The 21,873-nt window shown below is 43.8% G+C and overlaps 1 protein-coding gene across 5 annotated transcripts; it reads right to left on the bottom strand.

Annotated features, from left to right (window-relative positions):
* Positions 1-2,815: 2,815 nt before the first annotated feature.
* On the bottom strand, positions 2,816-21,364 carry TBCEL (tubulin folding cofactor E like). 5 transcript variants are annotated; one of them, XM_085875765.1, is made up of 9 exons: positions 21,296-21,364; positions 20,851-21,144; positions 17,311-17,450; positions 15,873-16,048; positions 15,257-15,702; positions 13,963-14,115; positions 6,324-6,450; positions 6,117-6,233; positions 2,816-3,647 (listed from the first exon to the last, which is right to left on the bottom strand). In XM_085875765.1, exons 2-9 carry the CDS (start codon positions 20,957-20,959, stop codon positions 3,323-3,325), a joined length of 1,593 nt encoding a protein of 530 aa, XP_085731891.1. In that variant the 5' UTR covers positions 20,960-21,144; positions 21,296-21,364; the 3' UTR covers positions 2,816-3,322. The 5 variants fall into 5 exon arrangements, with proteins under 5 accessions (XP_085731891.1, XP_085731888.1, XP_085731889.1 ...); XM_085875762.1 differs by lacking the exon at positions 21,296-21,364 and adding an exon at positions 19,931-20,139 and having other exon boundaries at positions 20,851-21,260; XM_085875763.1 differs by lacking the exon at positions 21,296-21,364 and having other exon boundaries at positions 20,851-21,260.
* Positions 21,365-21,873: the final 509 nt, after the last annotated feature.

Here is a 21,873-nt window from a genome sequence, read left to right as displayed (position 1 = left end):
GGAGGGGGAGAGGGGGTTGAGTGACTGTTGCTCTTGAGCCAGGTGAGCTTCAGGAGAGGCAGTCCTACTTTTTCTACAGGTCAATGTTTGTGATGTGGTCAGTTCATGTTGTGTGTTAGAAAGGAGAGAAACGGTTTAAAGATGGGGTATTTGTAAGACTATATCTTTCTACCTAAGACTTCAATTTTGAAGTATGAGGCACCAACAGATTCAAGAGACCAAATATCCCCATTGTATTATGTATGATGTGGGACACGAGAGTACAGACAGATGTACATTACATATGTTAGAAAAAATTCTGCAGACAATTTGGTCACTTGCCGTTTTCCAATTTAATAATCTGAGTTGTTTACCAGATCTTTATCAAATGTAACAGGAATGACAGGATGGCCAACACACACTCACCTCTAAAGCTGTCTAGCCTGGGTTTGAATCCCAACCCAACTGTAAACTGTCATCCTGGTGTTTCACAGGCAGGGTGATTCATCAAGGTGTACGCCGTCCCTCGTTAAATGGGAGTCCTGTCTGCCAGCATCCATTGGTGGGCGTTAAAGATCCCACGGTGTCCCTCGCGAAGAGTTGGCAAGCTATCGCCGGCCAACACTATGGCCAAATTACAAATGATTGCCCCAACTATTGCTGTGAAGGCAATGGCAAACCACCCAGTATAACCCTTGATCAGAAAGCTGCTTTGGTGGCACCAACGTTCTGGAGAAAGAAAGAGAAAGAAAGAAAGAGAGAAAGAGAAAAAGAAAGAAAGAGAGAAAGAAAGGGGGAGAGAAAGGGAAAGGGAAAGGGGAAGGAGCGAAAGAGAAAGGTTTTTCATTTCAGATGATATGACCAGTCCAATAAGCAGGTCGATGTGGCCGTTTTTACCTCGGTGTCAGTAGTTTGTTATTCTCGCTGTCCAGCACAATGTATTATGCCTCCGATATTCTAAGGAATCAGAACTGTATTACTGTGTTGTAGATATAACGAAGAGACATGGCCAGTCAAGACTTGGATGATCAAGCTAGCCACACTTGCTGCATCCTTCCTGTTTTGCCACCAACAAAACAAAGAAAAACTTTAACAAATGCATACTTTGTCAAGAAGATACCCAAGAGGTACTTCAAAGGCCCAAACGTCTTCCGTGGAGACACTTATTTTTGCCCTCCAGTGCAAGCAGGTTGAGAGTGATAAATGACTGCTCTTAGGGGATAGAGACGCTATAAACTACAGAAATATACTGGCATTTAAATTACTACAAGACGTGCACAAGCAAACCCAAACTGAATCTCATTCAGAATACAAGTGGGCCATCTCCTTGCCCGAATGAAACTTCCGGATTTGACATGACAGAAACAAGCCAATCAGAGAGGCAATCCAGATATCAGTTAAAAGTTGTGGACTGGTCTGGGTGCATGTTCTGCAAAAACAAATCTCACAAAAAAGGTGAAGGAAATGCTGAATCCATTGAAAACGCAGCAGAGACGCAAGGCGATGAAGACACGCCGCATGTACTCCGTGGTGTGAACAAGGAACTTGTTGCAGCTGAAGCCAAATATCACAAGGTATGCTTTTCAAATTATATCAGCAATTCCAACATCAAGCATCGAACTTTCAAGGCCGGTGAATATGAAGACAAATATGCCGGTGCTTTTAGTATACTCGTTGATGATCTTAAACCTGAATCGGAGGCTGGTGGGGCAGACGACATGGACAGTCAACTCAGCAAGTACAAATATCTTCTTGAGATACAAGGTATTGACACTCAAAAGGCCAACAAGTACACTGGGCAGCATTTGAAGCTCAGGATGATGATGTCTTTGGGGTACTAGAAACACCTGCTCCATTTGGGAGCATTGCCCCAGGAGCACATGGGGAGGGGGGGGAGGGGTTACGCTGGGTACTACCAACATGTCTGCAAAATTTGGTGAATATCGTAAATCGTCTCTTCCCCTCCTCATCATGTCTGTCCGTCTGTGTCTGTCCGCACAGAACTTTCGTGTTTTTCTCCGCAACTGCTTGTCGGATTGAGACGAAATTTTCACTATTGATGCGACTACTCATGTAGAATGTTTCAATGATAATTATGACGTCATAAGTCACGTGGTGTGGCAGCCATATTTGAAAAACGAAAAACTTTGGACCTCTGTATCTTTGAAACCGCACCAAGGAAAAAACTTGAAACTTGGCAGATAGCAAGTACTCCTCATGTGGAATGAGTGTTTTTTTTTTTTACGATGTCGTATGTGCCATAATTATGACGTCATAATTGTATGAAAAATTTGTGAAGGTCATCTTGGGATAAAATGGTCCACAGAAAAAAAAATTTCACGTGATTCATCGGTCATGTGATTCAGCAGCCATATTGTTTAAAAAAGTTTTTTTTTTTTAAACCATCAAAAATCCGCCTGTCCATGAGGAACAAGTCACACATACGACGTCATCGGTCACATGGCTTGGTAGCCATATTGGATTTACCCAAAAACCTAGAAAAAAAAATACACCACTCAAAAGAAGTCCTGGTGAGGATCTGCAATCTCTGCTCTTTTTCTTGTTGCCAATATTTACTTTCCAGTGTTGCCCTATTCTCGTGTATTTGTTCCATCTGCACTTTGGATGTTGGATTAACAGCAATGATGCGATTAACATTACCCCACTTCGAGATCATCACCCTCATTCTCGACACTTTAAGCTTCAGAAAAAGTTGACCCCGACCACAAACATTGGTCTTCAGAAGAAAAAAAACAAGTGATACCATGACCTGAAGCGACACCCACCCTAGAGATGTTCAGGAAGGATTATATCTATCCGAATACACAGTACGACCTTGTAGGTGGTATGGGTTGTATGAGACTTCTTTATTTTTCGCCAAGCCTTACTCCTGGATGACACAAGGACAAATTCCACAAGATATCAGGCCAGATACTGAACCAACAGGTATTCCAAGCTACATGACCTCCTTGCTTTGTCTCCAGGTATACCTATTGGATCACAGCATTTGTACATCAACAGGTGATAGATATTGGCAAAATCTCAAAATATGGGTGAAAAACATGATTGGTGTTATGTTCATCACAAATCTCTATTTACACAATACAAGCACTTTTATATATTTTAATTACATAATCCCCACCCCCCCTTTACCTCCATAATTTTGCAATACCATCCATTTTCACGATAAAGTTCAGCTGTAATATTCCTCAAATATTGCTTCTGCATTCAGTTCGATTCCCTCCAAACAGGTGAAACTCATGTCACATGACAGAAACCTCTCAAAGCACACCCCGGTAGCCAAAGCCTGTTGTTTTACACAGCTGTTATCAGCGATTTCCTCTTACTTTCCCTTGCGTTCCACCAGGATCTCATCCCCATCACGGATGCCAAACGAGTGCAATTGTCTAGTGCCCATTCGCATCTCCTCTGGGCACCAAACCGCGGTTTCCTTGTGCACAACATGGAACAGGCGTAGTGCACCAGGTGGTAAGGTGCATACTGTACGCAGCTCCCGACGAAGCTCTGTAACCGTTTGGTCGAGACGGATGAAACAAGATGAAACTTTATCATCACATCGAACAGACACTTGAGCATGTTCTTGGGGTCGCAGATCGATGTCTGCCAGCTGTTGAAGCTGGCCATAGTGGGCCAGGAGCTCAGAGTAACTGTGAAGGGAATTAGCAGTGGTACGGTTAGAGATTGTAACAATCCTTTATCCAATTTCATTAGATTCATTAATCTTCTTCATTTGTACGTCGCACAAGGCTGTGGAGTAGCCTCATTGGCTGAGGGAGTGACTGTGCCGCTGATCCAGTGCCCTCTGTCGGTTCAGGCAGGAATTTCTAATTTGTTCAGGGTGCCGGCGATAGCTCGCCTACTCTTCGAGAAGGACACCGTGGGACAGTTAACGTCCACCAAAGAATGCTGAAAGGCAGGACCCCCAGTTTAACGTCCATCCAAGAGATGGCGCGCGCACACAATGATGATGATGAATCGCCCTGCCTGTGAAACACCAGCAAGACAGTTTATAGCTGGGTCAGGATTCAAACCCAGGCGAGACAGCTTCGAGGCGAGTGTGCGCACCTCTAGGCCATCCCGTCAGCCCATTACATGAGATATATACAATGCATTTGATGAGGTTACAAATGCATACATCACAGTGAAACAAGACAAGACCAATTAACTTTGTGCTTTAAAAAAGAAAAATCTCTTCCTTAGCAAGCAAAGCCCAGCAAATGGTTCAAAATAATGAATGAGGATCAATTAGAGGTGGGGGAAAAAAAAAAGATGTCAAAGAAGTAGGATCATGCTGAACCTGTACGCATTTTATTGTACATTTTGAACTGGAATGTTGGTACCCTTGCCAAAGGAGGTCAACTTGATTGGCTGAAAGTGGCTACAAACTCAAATCATAACTCCAACCCTCGTGTTATTTTAGCCTCACAATTGCTGTGAAGTTCACATAACCTCACAATCGAGGAAAATTTCAATTTTTTTTCTGCTCAATTTGATCGTCACGCATTCAAATCAACGCAGTTTTACGAACCCGCTCAAGCTCGGGTTTCTTCTTCAATATCTGTGTCATACATTTCATTTTCATGCGTTCATGGTGACGGACCTGACATTCACAAATGTGTTTGGTTCATTCTATTTCGTTTTTCCTCGTTCATGATTACATTCTGGGAGAGCCAGGTCGCTCTTAACGCTCGCCTTGAATGCACGATGGGACATTTCTGTTGGGGGAAGGAAGGGTGAGTCGGGGTGGTAGCAACTTCAGTTGGATCTGCTGATTGATACCTGGTGGAAGTTCAGCGCGAACGTGGGATCTTGCACTGTCGTACATTAGAAAGACGAGCTCATCTGCAGGGAACATATCCTCATACTGATGGGCTGTGTCTGCAAGAAACTCCTCAAATCCTTCTCTCGTAACGGTCTCAAAGGCTGTGCGGTGATATACAAGCCCAATCTCACCAGAAACAGAAAAGGTGACATTGCAGTTCCGTCCACGTTGCCCGTGTACAATGCGTCTCACCGGAAGAACGCGACAAGCTCTCCCAAAGGAACGCCTCGTCCAAATGTTGTAGCCCTTGTCATCGATGTAAACGCAGTGGGCAACAACCCAATGCTCTAAGAACCACAAAGCATACTCGATGCGCATGTTCAGTGCACGAGGAGCGTTTCGGACATCAGGCACATCCTCTGCCAGTTTAATTGTCATCAGCATACCATCAACGGAGCTGGAAGACACAGTTGGTTTGTCTGGCACAGCATCTTGTAGGTCATCTTTCATTTTTTCAAGAGTCAGCAGAAGGTTGATATCCAATATAATCGTTGTACCTCATCTCTCGATCAACCTTGGTGTTATGTACTCCTCCTGTCGGAAACTTTTTCATGAAGACCAGTGCGCAAATATGTAGCTACAATTGACCTTGCAGTGGATCGATCGATGCATCAAGTATCAGCCAGTTCTAGATCGTCGGCGTTGTTGTTTTCAAAAGCTTCAATAATTATCCTCTCCCTATGTGCGTTAGATATTCTCCTGTAATGACCACCGGCAGTCATCTTTATTTTCAAAATTGGCTCGAGAGAGAAGTGTACCTTCATACCAAGAACGAGTCGAGAAATGAACTATCCTCGGAAACCGCATACCTGCTCTTATAGACAGATAAGAATTTTAATTTGAAAACACATACCAGCGAATCGAATGTAAAAACGTGACAAATGTATGCCCATTGATGACATTTAGTTCTTCATTCACCTCTTTCGACTGGTTGGGGTGAAATTGAATGAACTTTCTGACAATTTCCATTGGAACGTACATATTTTTGCAACTGAATGAGGTTACAAGTCCAACGAATGCCCAACCAATGAAATTGAATGCATCGTTTTAAAATTGAATGATGACGTCAAGGTGCATTCGTTTTCACTTTTAATTGAATGAGCCGATTATTCAATTGAATGAAATATGTTTGAAATTGGCCAGGAAAACCGAGATTATTTATCAATACGTGGGAAAATAAATAAATAAATGAATGAAAAGCAATCAAGATGGTCGGAAGGCACATTGCGATAGCATCATGTCACGTGGTGATGGAGTGCATTATGGCAATTGATATGCTGTGAAACAAGTGTACCGTGGTGGTTGCAATGCAGGCTCCGTGTCCATATAGTATCGTAGGAAAAATCTCTCAGCATCTTCCCTCTCTTCTGGAAAGATCCAGCTCCCGTTGAGAGAACGCACAAAAGGCAGCCTACGGACATGAACACCACAACAAAAGGTTTGCACACCTGCTCAATCTCAACATGAAAGCATGCCTAATAAAATGATGGGTGGGTTCTACCTGGCAATGGACAGCTTGCGTCGCTCTGTAGCAGAGTGGGACTTCATGAGGGGGATCCCAAGCAGGCGCAACTCCGTGAGTGCTGGTAAGGCCGTCAGGCTCTCTATGTCACTCCATTCAGCCAGCGCTACACAAAAAATTTTTGCATAACTTGGCTAACGTACAAGGTGAGGTATTCCAAGTTTCATATCCGAGAGCTATCCTGTATGAATAACTTTGGGGGGGGGGGTATGATTCGGTATGATTAAAGCTCGGTATGATTAAAGAGAAACATGTGATTTGAAATTAATATGGCAATGTCATCATTTCCCGATTCCTTCGGGTTAGACGTTATAACCATGTCAAATACAACTAGCAAGAAATGTTTTAGTAAAATAATTTATTTTGTGATATCAGAAAACAAGAAATAAAACGCCGTGAATATGCTACAAGGTTCCCCCCCCCCCCATCACTTCCAATGGCAAAGACAAAAGTGATGTTCACAAACTACAATGCTCATGTTACATCAACATCCCATCAAAACCCAAAAATCTGTGATTCGAACCAGACTCTGTGGCATAATGGTTAGAGCATTCACTGTCCCTATCCTCGTCCCACTGTGGGAGGTCAACGGCGGTTTGACCCCTATCCTAGTCGAGTCATACCAAAGACTAACAAGAGCGCAAGTGAGCACAATATACGCCCGAACAAGAAGGTATATACAGAATTGTGCTGCGACATGGAAAACAGCATCCTGGTTGCCATGGCAACCACTTTAGATGACGAACGTATGTCGCGACACACCGTCTCCACAGTCTGTACCTATGTACCAAATATGAAACGTGAAAGTTGAAAACTTTGGCAGTTAGAGTGCGGACAGGAATGGGCGGACAGACAGACAGACAGACAGACAGACAGACAGACAGACGGACGGACAACTGGTATCACATAATACGCCCCAATATGTATATATATATATATATATATATATATATATATATATATATATATATATATATATATATATATATATATATATATATATATATATATATATATATATATCGGGCATATAAAAATGGTATGGGCTGATTCTTTGCTTGTGGCTCAGCATTTAAAGGATAGAGCATGGACAAACCCTGTGGTTTGGCATCCATGGGGAAGAGGAAATTCGTCCTTAAATTGTCCTGCTGAGTGCAGAGAGAAAAGTGACGTCATGAAGATGACGTTGCAGGTACCCACGGTACTCCAAGAAATAACATTGCTCTCCCCACCTCCCAACCTCAGCTGTCTGAGTTTTCCTGAAGTCCGGTCCAGTGTTGTCTCATGTACGGGTGCGTGATTAGCATTGCAGCTCCTCCACGAGTCTTAAACCACATTAAAAAAAAAAATTAATCCGTTAGCTAGTCTGAACAAACGATTTACATGGCTATCCTTTTAGAAAGCTACCAGTTAAGGTGGTTATGAAGCAGAGTTAAAACTTTTAACAACGACATCATAACAGTTTAAACTGCAAGGGCACTCGGTAGAGCACATACCCCCGCCGCGTAATTCCTGATCCACGAGAACATATCGGGTCCAATAGATTTTTGAAATATCATGCTTGCTATACAGGACTACATCGTTTTTGGCCCTATCTGTCAGTGGTGAAGAATCACTTAAAAAATTAAATAACTCTAGTATCCGGGTCCGGATTCAGATCTTCACAAAAATTGAATCGATTCTTCCTTGTCACACAGCGAACATGTCCACCAAGTTCCGTCCGAATCCGTCCACAACTTTTTGAGATATCCTGCACACAGACAAACAAACAAACAGAAAGGGATCAAAACATAACCACCTTCACCTTCAGTGGTGGAGGTAACTCGAAAGAATCTCAAAATGCAAAGCCCATCTACGTGCACTTTGTACTCAAACTAAACCTCACAACAAAAAAAAAAAGTCCAATTTATTCATTCGTGTTATTCGTATCCTTACTATAATTCATGGACCAGTGTTGGTGGGTTTGTTGGTCACGCTCCTCCTACAGTTATGGGCTGATTACATCGAGACTTGCTACATAGGATCAGCATGACTCCAATTAATGGATAGGAGTGTTTATATCTTTCCCCGTGATCTTGGAGGGTGGAGGGTGGGGGTGGGGGGGGAGAAGGACGCAAATTCTCTATGTAAATGTGTATCGTGTAGCGCCGCTTCCAGGTGGGGGAGAGTATTACAAGTCTCCACCATTTACAGTGCAGTATTCCTGTCCCCACGTTTTCCAGTGCAGTGAGGTGTTTGAATTATAAGCACTTGGTATGTTTTTGCTTCATGCACATAACCTGGGGGTTTTTTTTCCTATACAGAGCTATCAGTTGCCGATACATCGCTCAAACAAGGAAATACAAGGAAATCACACACAGGTGGAGGCCATTCAGCCCATCATGCCTGCGCAAGCACCATACTAATTTATCAACACAATATGCAAAGAAGAAAATGGTAAATTTTTTAAAAAATTATCTATTTAAGCTTTTGTCGTTTTTGTATCCCCCCCACCCCCTCCTCAGGGGAGGGGACATGGGCTTGGTTAAAAAAAATAAAAACATACATCAACCACACAACACCCCTTGACGAGACCCCCACCAACAGCACTCCATACACCTGCCCACAAACACCCATTCAATACTCAAACTACCTAAAAGTCCTGTCAACATCCCTCTTCCCCTCTACCTCCATAACTTCCAGGTACCTATCTAATTCAAATTTAAACTTATCTCCTGTTTCTGCTGCCACTACCTTTCCAGGAAGACCATTCCATGCATTAACTACTCTCTGAGTAAAAGTCCCCTACCTTACTACCATCTTAACTCTCCTCGTCTTTACTCTCAAGCTATGGCCCCTGGTTCTATCACTGTCTACTCTGTTGAATAATTCATCTTCACTTATTTTATCTCCACATTTTATGATCTTAAACATCTCAATCATATCTCCTCGTAACCGCCTCCTTTCTCGTGAATAAATCCCTGTCTCCTTCAGCCGCTCCTCATAGCTGAGTCAAGATAGGCCTGGAATCAATCGAGTAACCCTGCGCTGAACCCTCTCTATGGCATCGATGTCCTTCCTGAGTTGTGGTGACCAGAACTGCACACAATATTCTAGATGTGGCCCTCACTAAATTCCTGTCCAATGTTAACACCACCTCTTTTGATTTGTAAATGATCCCCCTCCGAATACAACCGAAAACCCGATTTGCTTTACCTATAGCTACCTGGCACTGTGATGCCTGCTCACCTCCCGTATCTATTAACATCCCCAGATCCTTCTCCTGTGTGTGACATGCTCCAAAATTACCCCTTAGATCATGTAATCTCTATTTTCATTATTCTTTCCCATCCCTAACACCTTCCACCTGCTCAGGTTAAATTCCATCTGCCAATCTTCTGCCCAATCTATACAAGTATTAATACTTTCCTGAACCTGATCACCACCCCCTCTGCTCTCCACCTTACTGACAAACTTTGTGTCATCTGCAAATTTGGAAAGCTTACTCTTCACCCCATTATCCAAATCATTGATGTGAACAATGAATAGTAATGGTCCGAGTACTGATCCCTGAGGTACCCCGCAACTTACATCCTTCCCAGCAAGACATCCTCCCACTCACAGCCACTCTTTGCTTCCTTCCACTAAGCCAGTTTGCAATCCAATTAGCCAAATACCTTCTTAAAGTCTAGATATAATATGTCCACTCCTTTTCCCTCTTCCACCCAATCAGACACTGCTTCATAGAACTCCAAAAGATTTGTTAAACAGGAACGACCTTTGGTAAACCCATGCTGACTGCCTTTAATTAGTTTGTATTTATTTAAATGGTTCCTCATCTGGTCCTTAATTAATGTCTCCAACACCTTCCACACAACTGAAGTCAAACTAACAGGTCTATAGTTTCCCAATTCTTCTCTGGATCCTTTCTTAAATAATGGAGTCACATTTATTACTCTCCAATCCTCCGGTACCATTCCTGACTCCAGTGAGCTATTGAAAATATCCGTTAATATCTCGCTTTCCTGCTCAGCCACCTCCATCAATACTCTCCGGTGCATATTATCTGGACCCGGAGCCGTATCTTCTCTTAGATTACCGAGCTGTTCCTTTACTTCCTCCACTCCAACCTGGATCTTCTGTAAAGGCCCTTCCTCACCTCCTTGATAAATACTCTCAGCTATTGCAAATTCTCCTGACTGTTCTTCTGTAAAAGTTGAAGCAAAATACCTGTTTAATAAGCCTGCCATCTCACTTTCCTCACAAACCACTCTCCTGGTGATATTCCTCAATGGGCCCACACTGGTCCTAACCTGTTCTTTTCCCCTGATATACTTAAATAATCCCTTGTTATTATGTTTAATATGCTTAGCCATGTCCTTCTCATCCTCTCTTTTGGCTTGCCGAGTTATTGTCTTAACTTGTCTCTGTTTACTCCAATAGTGATATAAATCTAACTCCAGTCCTGTTGTTTTATACCTAATAAATGACTTCTGCTTCTCCTTAATGGCGTTCCTCATCTCAAACTCAACCACCCTGGTCTTTTTCTGTTTCTAGTTTTACACCTCATTGGAATGTACTTACTCTGCACTCCACACATTTGCTCCTTGAAGGATTCCCATTTCTCTGATGCTGATTGTCCTGTTGTTAATTTCTCCCAACCTACATCACCCACCTCTCTTCTCATACCCTCAAGGTTTGCCTTCCTGAAATCTAATAGCTTTACCCTACTATCCCGAACTCTAACCCTCAACAGAATCTTTTCACACACAATGTTATGGTCATTTGCTCCTAAATGCTTCCCGACCTCCACCTCCTCCACCATATTGGGATCGTTACTGAAAAGGAGGTCTAACACTCCCCCTCGAGGGCTTATCCACAAATTGGGTTAAAAAGCAATCCTTGACTAAAACTAGGAAATCCTCCTCTCCTCCTCTGCCCTTTCCCTGTTTCTGGACCCAATCTATTCCTGGCAAGTTAAAATCCCCCTTAAACAATACTCTTCCCTAACCACGTGCGCTTTTGAATTCTTCATGCACTCCTCCTTCATCCTCTTCCATCACACCCAGAACCCTATAAAAACATCCTACCAGTATCTTACTGTTTTTACAATCTCTAATCTCTCCCCATACAGAACCCTCAACATTTATTCCGTCCTTCATGTCACCCCTTTCTCTTGATGCAATGCTGTCCTTTACACAGATTGCTACTCCTCCTCCTATTCTCCCCTTCCTATCACACCGACACACCTTATAGCCTTCTAATCCTGTCCTCCAGTTACTCTCCTCCTTAAACCATGTCTCACTCACTGAAACAACACTAAAAAGTAATAACAACACCAATGAAAATAAAATAATAATAATAATAATCAAGTTATTGCAAAACAATATTAATCCTAATAATATCTCCCATCCCCAAGAGTATGTTTTTTGCCCTCCTTGGACAAACGCCAAGTTAATGTGTATAAATAGCTTGTTGTGGGGCACCCCTCCTGGAAGTAAATAATAATAATAATAAACCACAAACGCGTATGATTACCTTTTTAAACAGTTGCTGCTGCTGTTTAACACAAAACTGAAAGGGAGGAAACCCGACATTCTTGAGGCACGATTTGCTTATGGCATCCCCTACAGACTAACGGACCCGAGCCTGGATCTACTGTAATGTATATACCGCAGAAAGGATAATAACATGACCCTTCCTGCTGCTCCAGTAGAGAGTGGATATACTCATGGTAAATAAATAAATAAACACAGTAAGAGTTTTTAAAAAATAAAAAAATAAAAAACACGCAATCATCTCGTGCTGATAATTACCCTCGTCAAAGGAGACGGTAATGCATTTGGGTCCATTTGTTTCTGTCTGTCTGTCTGTCTGTCTGTCCACACAGAACTTTCGTGTTTTTCTCCGCAACCGCTTGTCGGATTGAGATGAAATTTTCACTATTGGTGCGACTACTCATGGAGAAATTTTAATAATTATGACATCATAGGTCACGTGGTGTGGCAGCCATATAGGAACAAGGACAAATGTGTCCAAGAGCAGCGTCCTAAAGGTTTTGTCGGCTAAAATAAAAAAAAATAAAAAAACAACAACTTCCGATATTCGTCACGTGCCTTGATCAAGTCAATAGCGAGACCCGTCATAATGCATTTACGATATATATATATATATATATATATATATATATATATATATATATATATATATATATATATATATATATATTGTATTTACGAAATAAATAATGAATTTACGAAATTACAATACGATAAATGGAATAATCTTTAAATAGTAACGTGAACTTTTCGAAACTTTAAAGCAAATGTCCGAATATATTTAAAAGTTCATGATAGACGCTCTCAAAAGGAACCGTCTATGCGAGGATGTGTACATGTGCTCAGTATTTAAGGAGATCAGGATCCTGTATATACAAGAGCTGAGTCCTAGAGGTTAAGGTTTTGTCTTCACAACAAGAAGAACAAGAAGAAGAAGAAGAAGAAGAAGAAGAAGAAGAAGAAGAAGAAGAAGAAGAAGAAGAAGAAGAAGAAGAAGAAGAAGAACGCCGAGAGCTCTCTATGAGCAGCGTGAGACGCTGCTAAAATGGAAAAATTTGGACGTTTGTATCTCTGAAACCGCACCAAGGAAAAAAATTGAAACTTAGCACATAACATAGCAAGTACTCCTCATGGAGAATGAATGATTTTTGTATGACATCATAGGTGCACTCGTTATGACCTCATAATTGCATATCGAGTGCTCCACATCCGATCAGTATGAAAATTTTTGAGGGTCATCAAGGGATAAAATGATCCACGGAAAATAAAAATCATTTTATCATCGGTCACGTGATTCGGCAGCCATATTGTTTTTTTTTTTTTAAATTAAAATGAAAAAAAAACCTTCAAAAATCTTCTCTGAAGCAGCTGAACAAATCGAGACAAAACTTTACACGTATGACCGCCTGTCCACGAGGAACAAAAGTTTCACACATATGATACCATCGGTCACATGGTTGGCAGCCTTATTGGATTTACCCTAAAACCTATAAAATACACCACTCAAAAGAAGTCCTGGTGAGGGTCGGCAATCTCTGATTGCTCTTTTTCTTGTTCATATCTGTGCTTCCTGTGACTTTGTCCTTTGATGTTTTGACTCAATTACTAATTATTCTCTTCCATATTCTCAAATTGGCGGTTTGTTGAAAATTTGATGACAAAAGCTCAAATGGTTAAAAAAAAAGTCATGCTTTCAACAGACAGACAGACAGACAGACAAGCAGAAGCATTTGCAAAATTCCATCTCTCGTGCACAGAATGGGCTAACTATCCCGCCCCCCTCCACCCTCTCCCTTCGCCAGACTTTGTTTATTTTTTTTTACATTTCTATTTCATCCTAATCTTTCTTTCCTGTTCTTTCAACGCCCAAATTGCTGTGTTTAAGCTTGCAGTCAAGCTTGTTCAGCACCTCTATCGTCCTCGCCCTCCAAGTGTCCCTCTGTTGTTGTGGCCATCTACCCCGCTTTTACCGTTTCCCTATTTTCTACTGTATTCTGCCCTGTTCTAGCTCTTCCACAAGCCTCAAGGTTATATACCAAAAACCCACCAAGCCCACAAGTCCCAGGGTATAAAACACTGACCAGTGTTTTGCAGATTAAGGTTTCGTAGATGAGGGAAAGTCTTGGCGAGTTTCCTTTTGCAGCCACTGATCCTTTGAAGCGGGTTGTTTGCCAAAACGAGGCGCTCAAGACGAGGGAACAGAAGGCCGAGGTTGCATATCTCATCCCAGGCAGCTACATTAAAAGGATACACCATTTTAGGATTTCCTCAACGTTAAAAACGCAAATGCAATCGCTCCTTCTATGGAGGAAAATGTTGTTGAAAAAGAGTTGGATTTTAATATTCATGTCAGTGGTATGCTAATTATAAAGAGAACAATTATGCACACAAGTATATGATAAGAACTTAAGCTCCATTAACCATGGTGAGAGTCCGATGGGATGAGGTTAGTCAAGAAAAGCTGGTCATGAGGTGAGTTGGTAAACAGGTATGCCTCATGGCATCTTCACACACACAAGCCAATCCAAATCCAAATCCATATACATTGGGACCATACTCTGTACAGAGCGTCGGTGCTGCCGAAGCAGTTTCCTGGGCTATTGGGCGCAATCCTGGATGGGTCACCACTCCGATGCAGGAAACTCAAACGGCTCAATCACCCCAGCAAGCAGGTACTCACTTTGCCGACCTCGGAAGGATGACAGGCTGAGTCAGCCCCACCTCGTATTAATTCAACAGCCAAGCAGGATTTGAACTCAGGACCCTAGGATCCCAAGCCAGCCACCCTAACCATATAGGATGGAGACGTCGTTTAACAGGACCAGAAAATTGACAGTTGGTAAAACTTGTATAAAGTGGAAAATTTGGCCTCGCAATATTTCAACATATTCGGCGTCAAGGCTCACCGATCGTCAAATCACCACCAGGCTCCAAAATGAGTATGGCGAGCCTCACTTTGGATTACAGACAAAGACGCTCATCTTCACGATTAAGACTGGTTTTCAATTCTACTCTGTATCGAAGGGAATAATTTGGGGAAAGCTAATTATATGTATATGGGCCGATAGGAAAACTGAAGTAGCATGCTTGCCTTTGACTGGACATCAAACCTGGTGTCTTGTTTCAAACAATTCGCTGATGGATGCTGAAGATTCCACAACACCTTTCAAAAAGGAAAGGCAAATACCTTTCACAATACATTTCAAAGATGAAAAGACCCGAGGCAAATTCCAAATTCCTTCCTTTACCTGCCCTGGAGAAATGGGCAGTGCCAAGACCCCTTGCCCATGAAAACGCAAATGTGGCACCTTATAGATCTTGAAGGTCATCAAACAGATCAGATTTAGGTGTTTAGAGATAAACTCCAGAACTCACCGAGGTGATTATATGTGATGTGCAGGAGTTTGATGCTAGTGAAGCTGCTAATGGCAGTGTTGGGGTCCTGGAGTGAGAGGTCAGAGATCAAATGCTCATTTTGCAAGAGGTCAGAATGCACAGGACTAGAAGTTTTGGGATCTGAAATGTTAGTGGACTGGGTCCCAGAGAGTTCAAGGGCTGTGTTGCATTGAAACTCCAAACCAGCACCCTCTGTGTGTGTGGAGTTCTTTGTATCGAGGGATTGTGTCCCACTGGACTGTGACCCAGATGGAACGCAGCTTTGCCAAGCGAAGAAAGAATCCAATGTTGACTGCGAATGAGTTGGATTGGATGAGGAGGAAGAGCTGGAGGATGAAGAAGCAGTGGAGGAGGAGGAATAAGCCAGTGTGGGATGCAGAGGGACTTCTTTGTAGTTGTTGAAGCAAAGGAAAAGCTCCTCCAGTCTGGGGGTTTGAAGGTAAAGATAACTTGAGCAAGCTTAACATAGTGGTTGGTCGAGAGTGAATTGTGCATCACACCACAACATAATATGAAATAAATGATTTGGGATTGTGCTGAATAGTGAGCAATGATGAGGCATCAATAAATGTATCAAGGAGGGTGGAGGCAAGACCTTGGTAGTGAGTGAAGTAGTGTCCGCACCGTGGTCCAATCAGTGGCCGTGTTGCTAAGAACAAGACAGCGTAGCATTTGTGGAAAATTCACAGATGCTATTGGACTTCGCCCTAATGGATTACCGCTCAAGTTCAGGAAGTCAAGCTGAGGTATGTGTCTCACGATGCTGCTAACCTGGGAGGGAAGGTGGGCAGTGAGGGCCCAGGGAGAGCAAGTGATAAGTACTGAGGTACAGTGAAGGGAGTAGCATGGATGGTGGAGGGCTGTTTGAAGAAAACAAATGTCGTTCAGCATGACCTAGTTTGCAAAAAGGCTTCTAGGACACCCCAAGGTGCATCACCGGTATGGAAGGTGTCGGGTGAGAGGGGGAAGGGGAGGCAGCAGAGAGGATGAAGAAAGGGGGGTGACGGGGGAGGTGGTGAGAGCGACACCTCTGGTGCGTGTGTGTGTGTGTGTGTGTGAGAAAGACACGCGTGTACGTACACACACACACACACACACACACACACACACACACACACAGACAGAAGTGTGGGGGGAGATTGCTGCATTTTATGAGGGGTGAGTGAGGAAGGGACAGAGTGAGAGAAAAAGGTGGGGGAGAAGAGGAAAAAAATAAAACACAGGTGTGGGGGTGGAAGTGAGCAAAGAGCTTTCTTGTTAGCTTTCTTAGCAAAGACCACATGTGACGCTTGTTGACCGAACATGGGAAAAATAAAAAAAACAATAAAAATAAAAACGTGTCAGAACAGCTGTACACACAACGACACAACAAAGTTTGTAAAGTAATCCGCTGGCACATCTGCAAAAACTTTTATATTCCAATTCCAGAAAATTTGTGGGAAAATGAACCAAAAGCAATTACTGGAAACATTGACGTATCGCTCACCGATACGTACGACCTTGTGATCTCATCGAGTGTGAACATCGAAAACAAAGCATTGTGACCGGATATCCTACTTCGGTACAACAAAAAAAAAATCACTACAAACGAACTACAGTTGGAAACTGTCCTGGGCTCAGTATCGACCCTGAAGAGAGCCCTCGGCACAAAACTTTGAAAACTTCACAGCTTGGTCCGTGAATCGTGACCCCCTTACCGAAATACAAGTGGATACTTGGAGCCTGCCCTGGGAGGACTCAATTCCACCTTCTGAAACCCACATATGTAGACACCAATCAATCAATGAGACACACACGCACGCACGCACACACCACACACACACACAATGGTAGATACTTCGAGACCTGGGAGGGATCCATTCCACCTTCTGAAACCAACATATACAAAAAAAAACTTCATAGCTTGGTCCATGAATTGTAACCCCTTACCGAAATGATGGTGGATACTTTGAAGGACAACGCACGCATCACTGTAAAAGTGCAGCGAAGCATGGTGTGGTCAAGGAGGTACCAACGTTTCATGGCTTCCTCACCTCATGCCAATCATTCAGGATATTGTGTGAGATATCCAACTCCGTGACTTGGCTGCAGAACTCTTTGATGCCAACCTGCTGTCCTGCCCATGCCACCCCACAGCCGCTGAGTCCCAGTATAGGGGGCACAATCAGCCATTCTAGGAGATGGTGAATAGAGAGAAGGAAAATGTATGCATAAAAGCTACAAGGATGAGGCTAGAGATGTGCAAGGCACATGCCTGATGAGATAGAATATACAAGTATATAAAAATTAAATATAGGTTAGAACTCAGCTGCAGTTTGTGGGGGGGGGGGGGGGGAAAGAAACTGAATTGAACCACCGACCACCCAGACTCAGAGAAGACACTCCAACCACAATGCCACTCCTTCATTGTTTCGATACGACAAGATGGTCTTCGTCAAATGGAATTCACCCACCAAGTTTCTTCTGAATCCATCCACAACTTTTTGAGATATCATGCGATATATCGTTTTTGGCCCCATCTCTCAACGGTGAAGAATCACTTGTAAAAAAATTATCGGATCTGGATCTGGATCTTCCCCAGAATCGAATCAACTCTTCCTCGTCACACACTGAACCTGCCCATCAAATTTCGTCCAAATCCATCTATAACGTTTTGAGATATCCTGCCCACAGTCAGACAGACAAACAGGGGTGAAAACAAATCTTCGTCTACCTTTGGTGGCAGAGGGTAATTAGTAATCCCAATTTTAAATTAGAACCTAATTAACTCACAGTCACAGTACAGAGCCAAAGAAAGCCCATGTGTTTGATTACAAGAGCGCTGGACTGATGACAAAGCTACTATGCCTCGGCGTACCAGGTCTTGGTTGACATGAGAATGACGGAGTGTTCGACCAATACTGGGAAAGTATTTGTATTTCCATGAGTGGCTCTCTAATTACGGACAAACTTCTTGCTGTATTTGAAAGAAATGTCTGCTGTTGTGGTTTTTACTCTTTTACCAAAAATACTCAAAAAAATCTCAAATCGCTTTACTCGATACATGTACGTATATCGTTTCACTTGAACACCCATCTGAAGTCGCAATTCTTAAATTGCTCAAAGAGTACGAGGCCCGTCTAAAAAAATAACGGGACTGACTTCACAGAAATCTAATTCCAAAAAAATATATTAAATCACAGCTTGTCCCCTTCAAAATAGTTTCCCTCCAGTCTCACACACTTGTCCATCCTCTTCTTCGACACTTCGATGCTCCCTGGAAGGCTTCTTCTGGAATCCTCCGGAGCTCCGTCGTCACGGCCCTTTTGATGGCCTCCACATCAGGAAATCGGGTCCCTTGATCACCCCCTTGAGCTTGGGGAATAAGAAAAAAATCACAAGGGGCCAAGTCTGGCGAATACGGGGGTTGCTCTAGAATTGCCACGTTCCTCTCCGCCAGAAACTGCCAGATGTTCAGGGCACTGTGAGCAGGGGCGTTGTCATGGTGGAGCAACCAGGTGTTCTCCCACAGATCCCCCTCTTGTCCCGGACTGATCTCATGAGGCGCCGGAGGATCTCCTTGTACACGTATTGATTCACTGTTTGACCCTGTGGTAGAAACTCGAAGTGGACGATGCCCTTGATGTCAAAAAACGTGATGAGCATCACCTTGACCTTCGACTTTGACATCCTTGCTTTCTTTGGTCTTGGTGATGCCGGACTTTTCCACTGATGACTCTGCCGTTTGGTCTCGGGATCCTTTTTGAATATCCACGATTCATCGCCAGTAATGACTCTCATGAGCAGGTCTGGATCGTCCTTGAGGCGCTCGATAATGTCTTGACAGACAATGACTCTTTGCTGTTTCTGGTGCTCAGACAACAACTTGGGGACAATCTTTGCGCACACCTTGCGCATTTTGAGATTTTCAGTGATGATGCTCCAGACAGTGTCCTTGTTGATGGAAAGTTCCTCAGCAATCATCCGCACCGTGAGTCGACGATCTGTGCGCACCATCCGCTTCACACGCTCAATGTTGTCCACCGTTCTGCTCGTTGAAGGTCTTCCAGACCATGGATCGTCTTCAACCTCCTCCCTTCCCTCTTTGAACCTCTTGTGCCATTCAAATGCGCATGTATGTGACATCGTTTCTTCCCCGTATACTTGCTGCAGCATTGCGAAGGATTCGGAAGGTGTTTTGCCAAGCTTGGCAAGAAACTTCAGATTGGCTCTCTGCTCACGACTCGTAGCGTGGCGACTCAGACGAGAGAACGTGTAAAGCACGACTTGTAAAAAAAAAAAATCACACAATGAGCGCAGTCAACCATCACCAATCATATATATTGCTGGAATGTTGCGAAAGACTGTGACGCAACCCGTTCATTCAAGTTGTGTAAGTGGAGCACACAGCAGGCTCAGTCCCGTTACTTTTTAGACAGACCTCATACGTGAAACTGCCATCTTCGTCTGTATTCCTGGGCGGGAAGAGCCCAGTAGCGTAGACAAGGCCATTGTTGAGGCAGGATCGAGGCCACACCAACGACATTCAAATTCGCTTCATCTTGTGGGCGAAGCCCTGGCCTGCACGTGACGTCATACATAATACGTGTGCGATGCAATCATAAATGGTAGTTAGGCAGGAGTGATGTATGTGACTGAGGCAGTGCAAAGCACCTCTGTGATGGCTGTCTGGCACAGGCCACGGTGCAGACACAGCAGGGAAGCAGTATGGGTAATTATCGCTGCTGTACTTCTCCCTCAATGCTTCCGTGAAAGATCGAGAGCCACCACCAGCCTCTTCGCCACAGCTCGACCAGCAATCCCACATGGTAACCAGAGAAAGCTCGATCCACCAGCCTCGCCCTTCCTGCTCAACTTCCACTCTGTGGGTTACAATCATTGCCAGGTGTCAAGCAGGGTGACGGGATGATAACCTGGGTGATTCAGATTCCGATACACCTGTCAGCAATGCATACGCAAAGTCAAAACAGCAACGCCAACTGGTCACGACGTCTCGATGAGGGGGAGAAACGATCAAAACGATAGGATCTTAACACGTCTGTTTCGTCATGTCATTGTGCCGTCTCATGCGGTTGCAACACCTTACTGCTGGTTGCATCATTTATAGGGCGTGGCTGTGCTGTTGATGCAGCGTCCGTCATCGACGTGGATGGAAATTTAAAATTTGCCAGGGCAGGTGCACGTAATGGCGCACTCTTTTCAAAATGCACAATGTAATATTTAAGGTTGACAAACCAATTAATGCAGGCAGATGAGATAGCCAGCTTATATAGTCAGCCTGGGAATCGAACCCAAATTCAAAGAGTTCAGTGTTGCGTACACGACCTCTGAACCACCATGTCAAGATGATGTGTCATTTGTAAACCCAGAACCTTGGATTTGTGCTACCGGTAAACATGGACCGAGGTACACAGCCCACAGGTAAACAAGGACCGAGGTACACAGCCCACAGGTAAACATGTACTTTGGTACACAGACCAGCACGTACACAAAACAACCCCAATGGTTGCAAGGCGGAAGGAAACAGAGACCGAAAAGATCGACGAGAGAGGAAGAAAGTGAACGAGAATCACCCAACGATGGTCGTGGGGAAGATGGTAGTTCGACAGAACGTCTGCTGCTGGAAGGAGTGTGGATCCTTTCTCTTTTGTTAATGTTGGCGATGGTCGTGGGTTTCACCATTCAGTTGTGCTGGTGGTGGCGGTGGCAGTGGTGGTGATGGTGGTGCTTTGGACAATCCAGTGGTGTTGACAGATCAGTCGACCTTCCAATAGTGATCTGGATAGTCCGGTGGTGTTGATGCTTCGGAGCTTGATGGATGGACCGGTGCAGGCGATGGTGGGTTGGACTGTTCGGTGCTGCGACACCTAAAGAGGGTGAAAGAGAGAAAACACACAAATGGAAAAGACGACTCGGCGAACAGGCAAGGACAGACACACAGGACGAGTGAATGAAGATAAGAAAACACAGAACAACAACAACGATTATGACGTCACGTCAAAGGTTATGGATCCATACGGAGAAATGGCGACACGACCGTTGTAAACACAAAGCGTCACAACAACAGTGCCCCCTGTACCATCCGAGCTGTCATTGCAGCAAACGGTGTTGTCAACGCAGACACATCCAGCCCACGCACCGACCCAACAACGTTCAGCACCGAGCATGACCATACACCGCACTAACCGTTCAGAACCTTGAAGTAAGGAAGTGCAAGGAACTCCAGGAGGAGCCTTGACCCATAAAACCTGTATCACATCAACACTCCATCACATCAACACTCCATTGCATCAACACTCCATCGCATCAACACCATCGCATCAACACCATCGCATCAACACCATCGCATCAACGCTCCATCGCATCAACGCTCCATCAAATCAACGCTCCATCAAATCAACGCTCCATCGCATCAACGCTCCATCGCATCAACGCTCCATCGCATCAACGCTCCATCGCATCAACGCTCCATCGCATCAACGCTCCATCGCATCAACGCTCCATTGCATCAACACTCCATCAAATCAACACTCCATCACATCAACACTCCATCGCATCAACACCATCGCATCAACGCTCCATCGCATCAACGCTCC

Source organism: Eptatretus burgeri, chromosome 3 (genome assembly GCF_056783735.1).
Source record: "Eptatretus burgeri isolate ZD-2024b chromosome 3, Ebu_testis_v1, whole genome shotgun sequence".
Taxonomy (NCBI): domain Eukaryota; kingdom Metazoa; phylum Chordata; class Myxini; order Myxiniformes; family Myxinidae; genus Eptatretus; species Eptatretus burgeri.
Note: the sequence above shows the minus strand (reverse complement) of the source record. Positions and strands in the feature narration are given on the sequence as shown.

Bases quoted from the DNA above. Each gene is read 5' to 3' on its own strand.
- TBCEL (XM_085875761.1), bottom strand. From the start codon at position 20,156: ATGATTGTAACCCACAGAGTGGAAGTTGAGCAGGAAGGGCGAGGCTGG. The intron at 6,234-6,323 runs GTAGAACCCACC...TCATGTCCGTAG, and splicing joins CGCAAGCTGTCCATTGCCAG to GCTGCCTTTTGTGCGTTCTC. The intron at 3,648-6,116 runs GTACACTTGTTT...TTCCCTTCACAG, and splicing joins CCTGCATTGCAACCACCACG to TTACTCTGAGCTCCTGGCCC.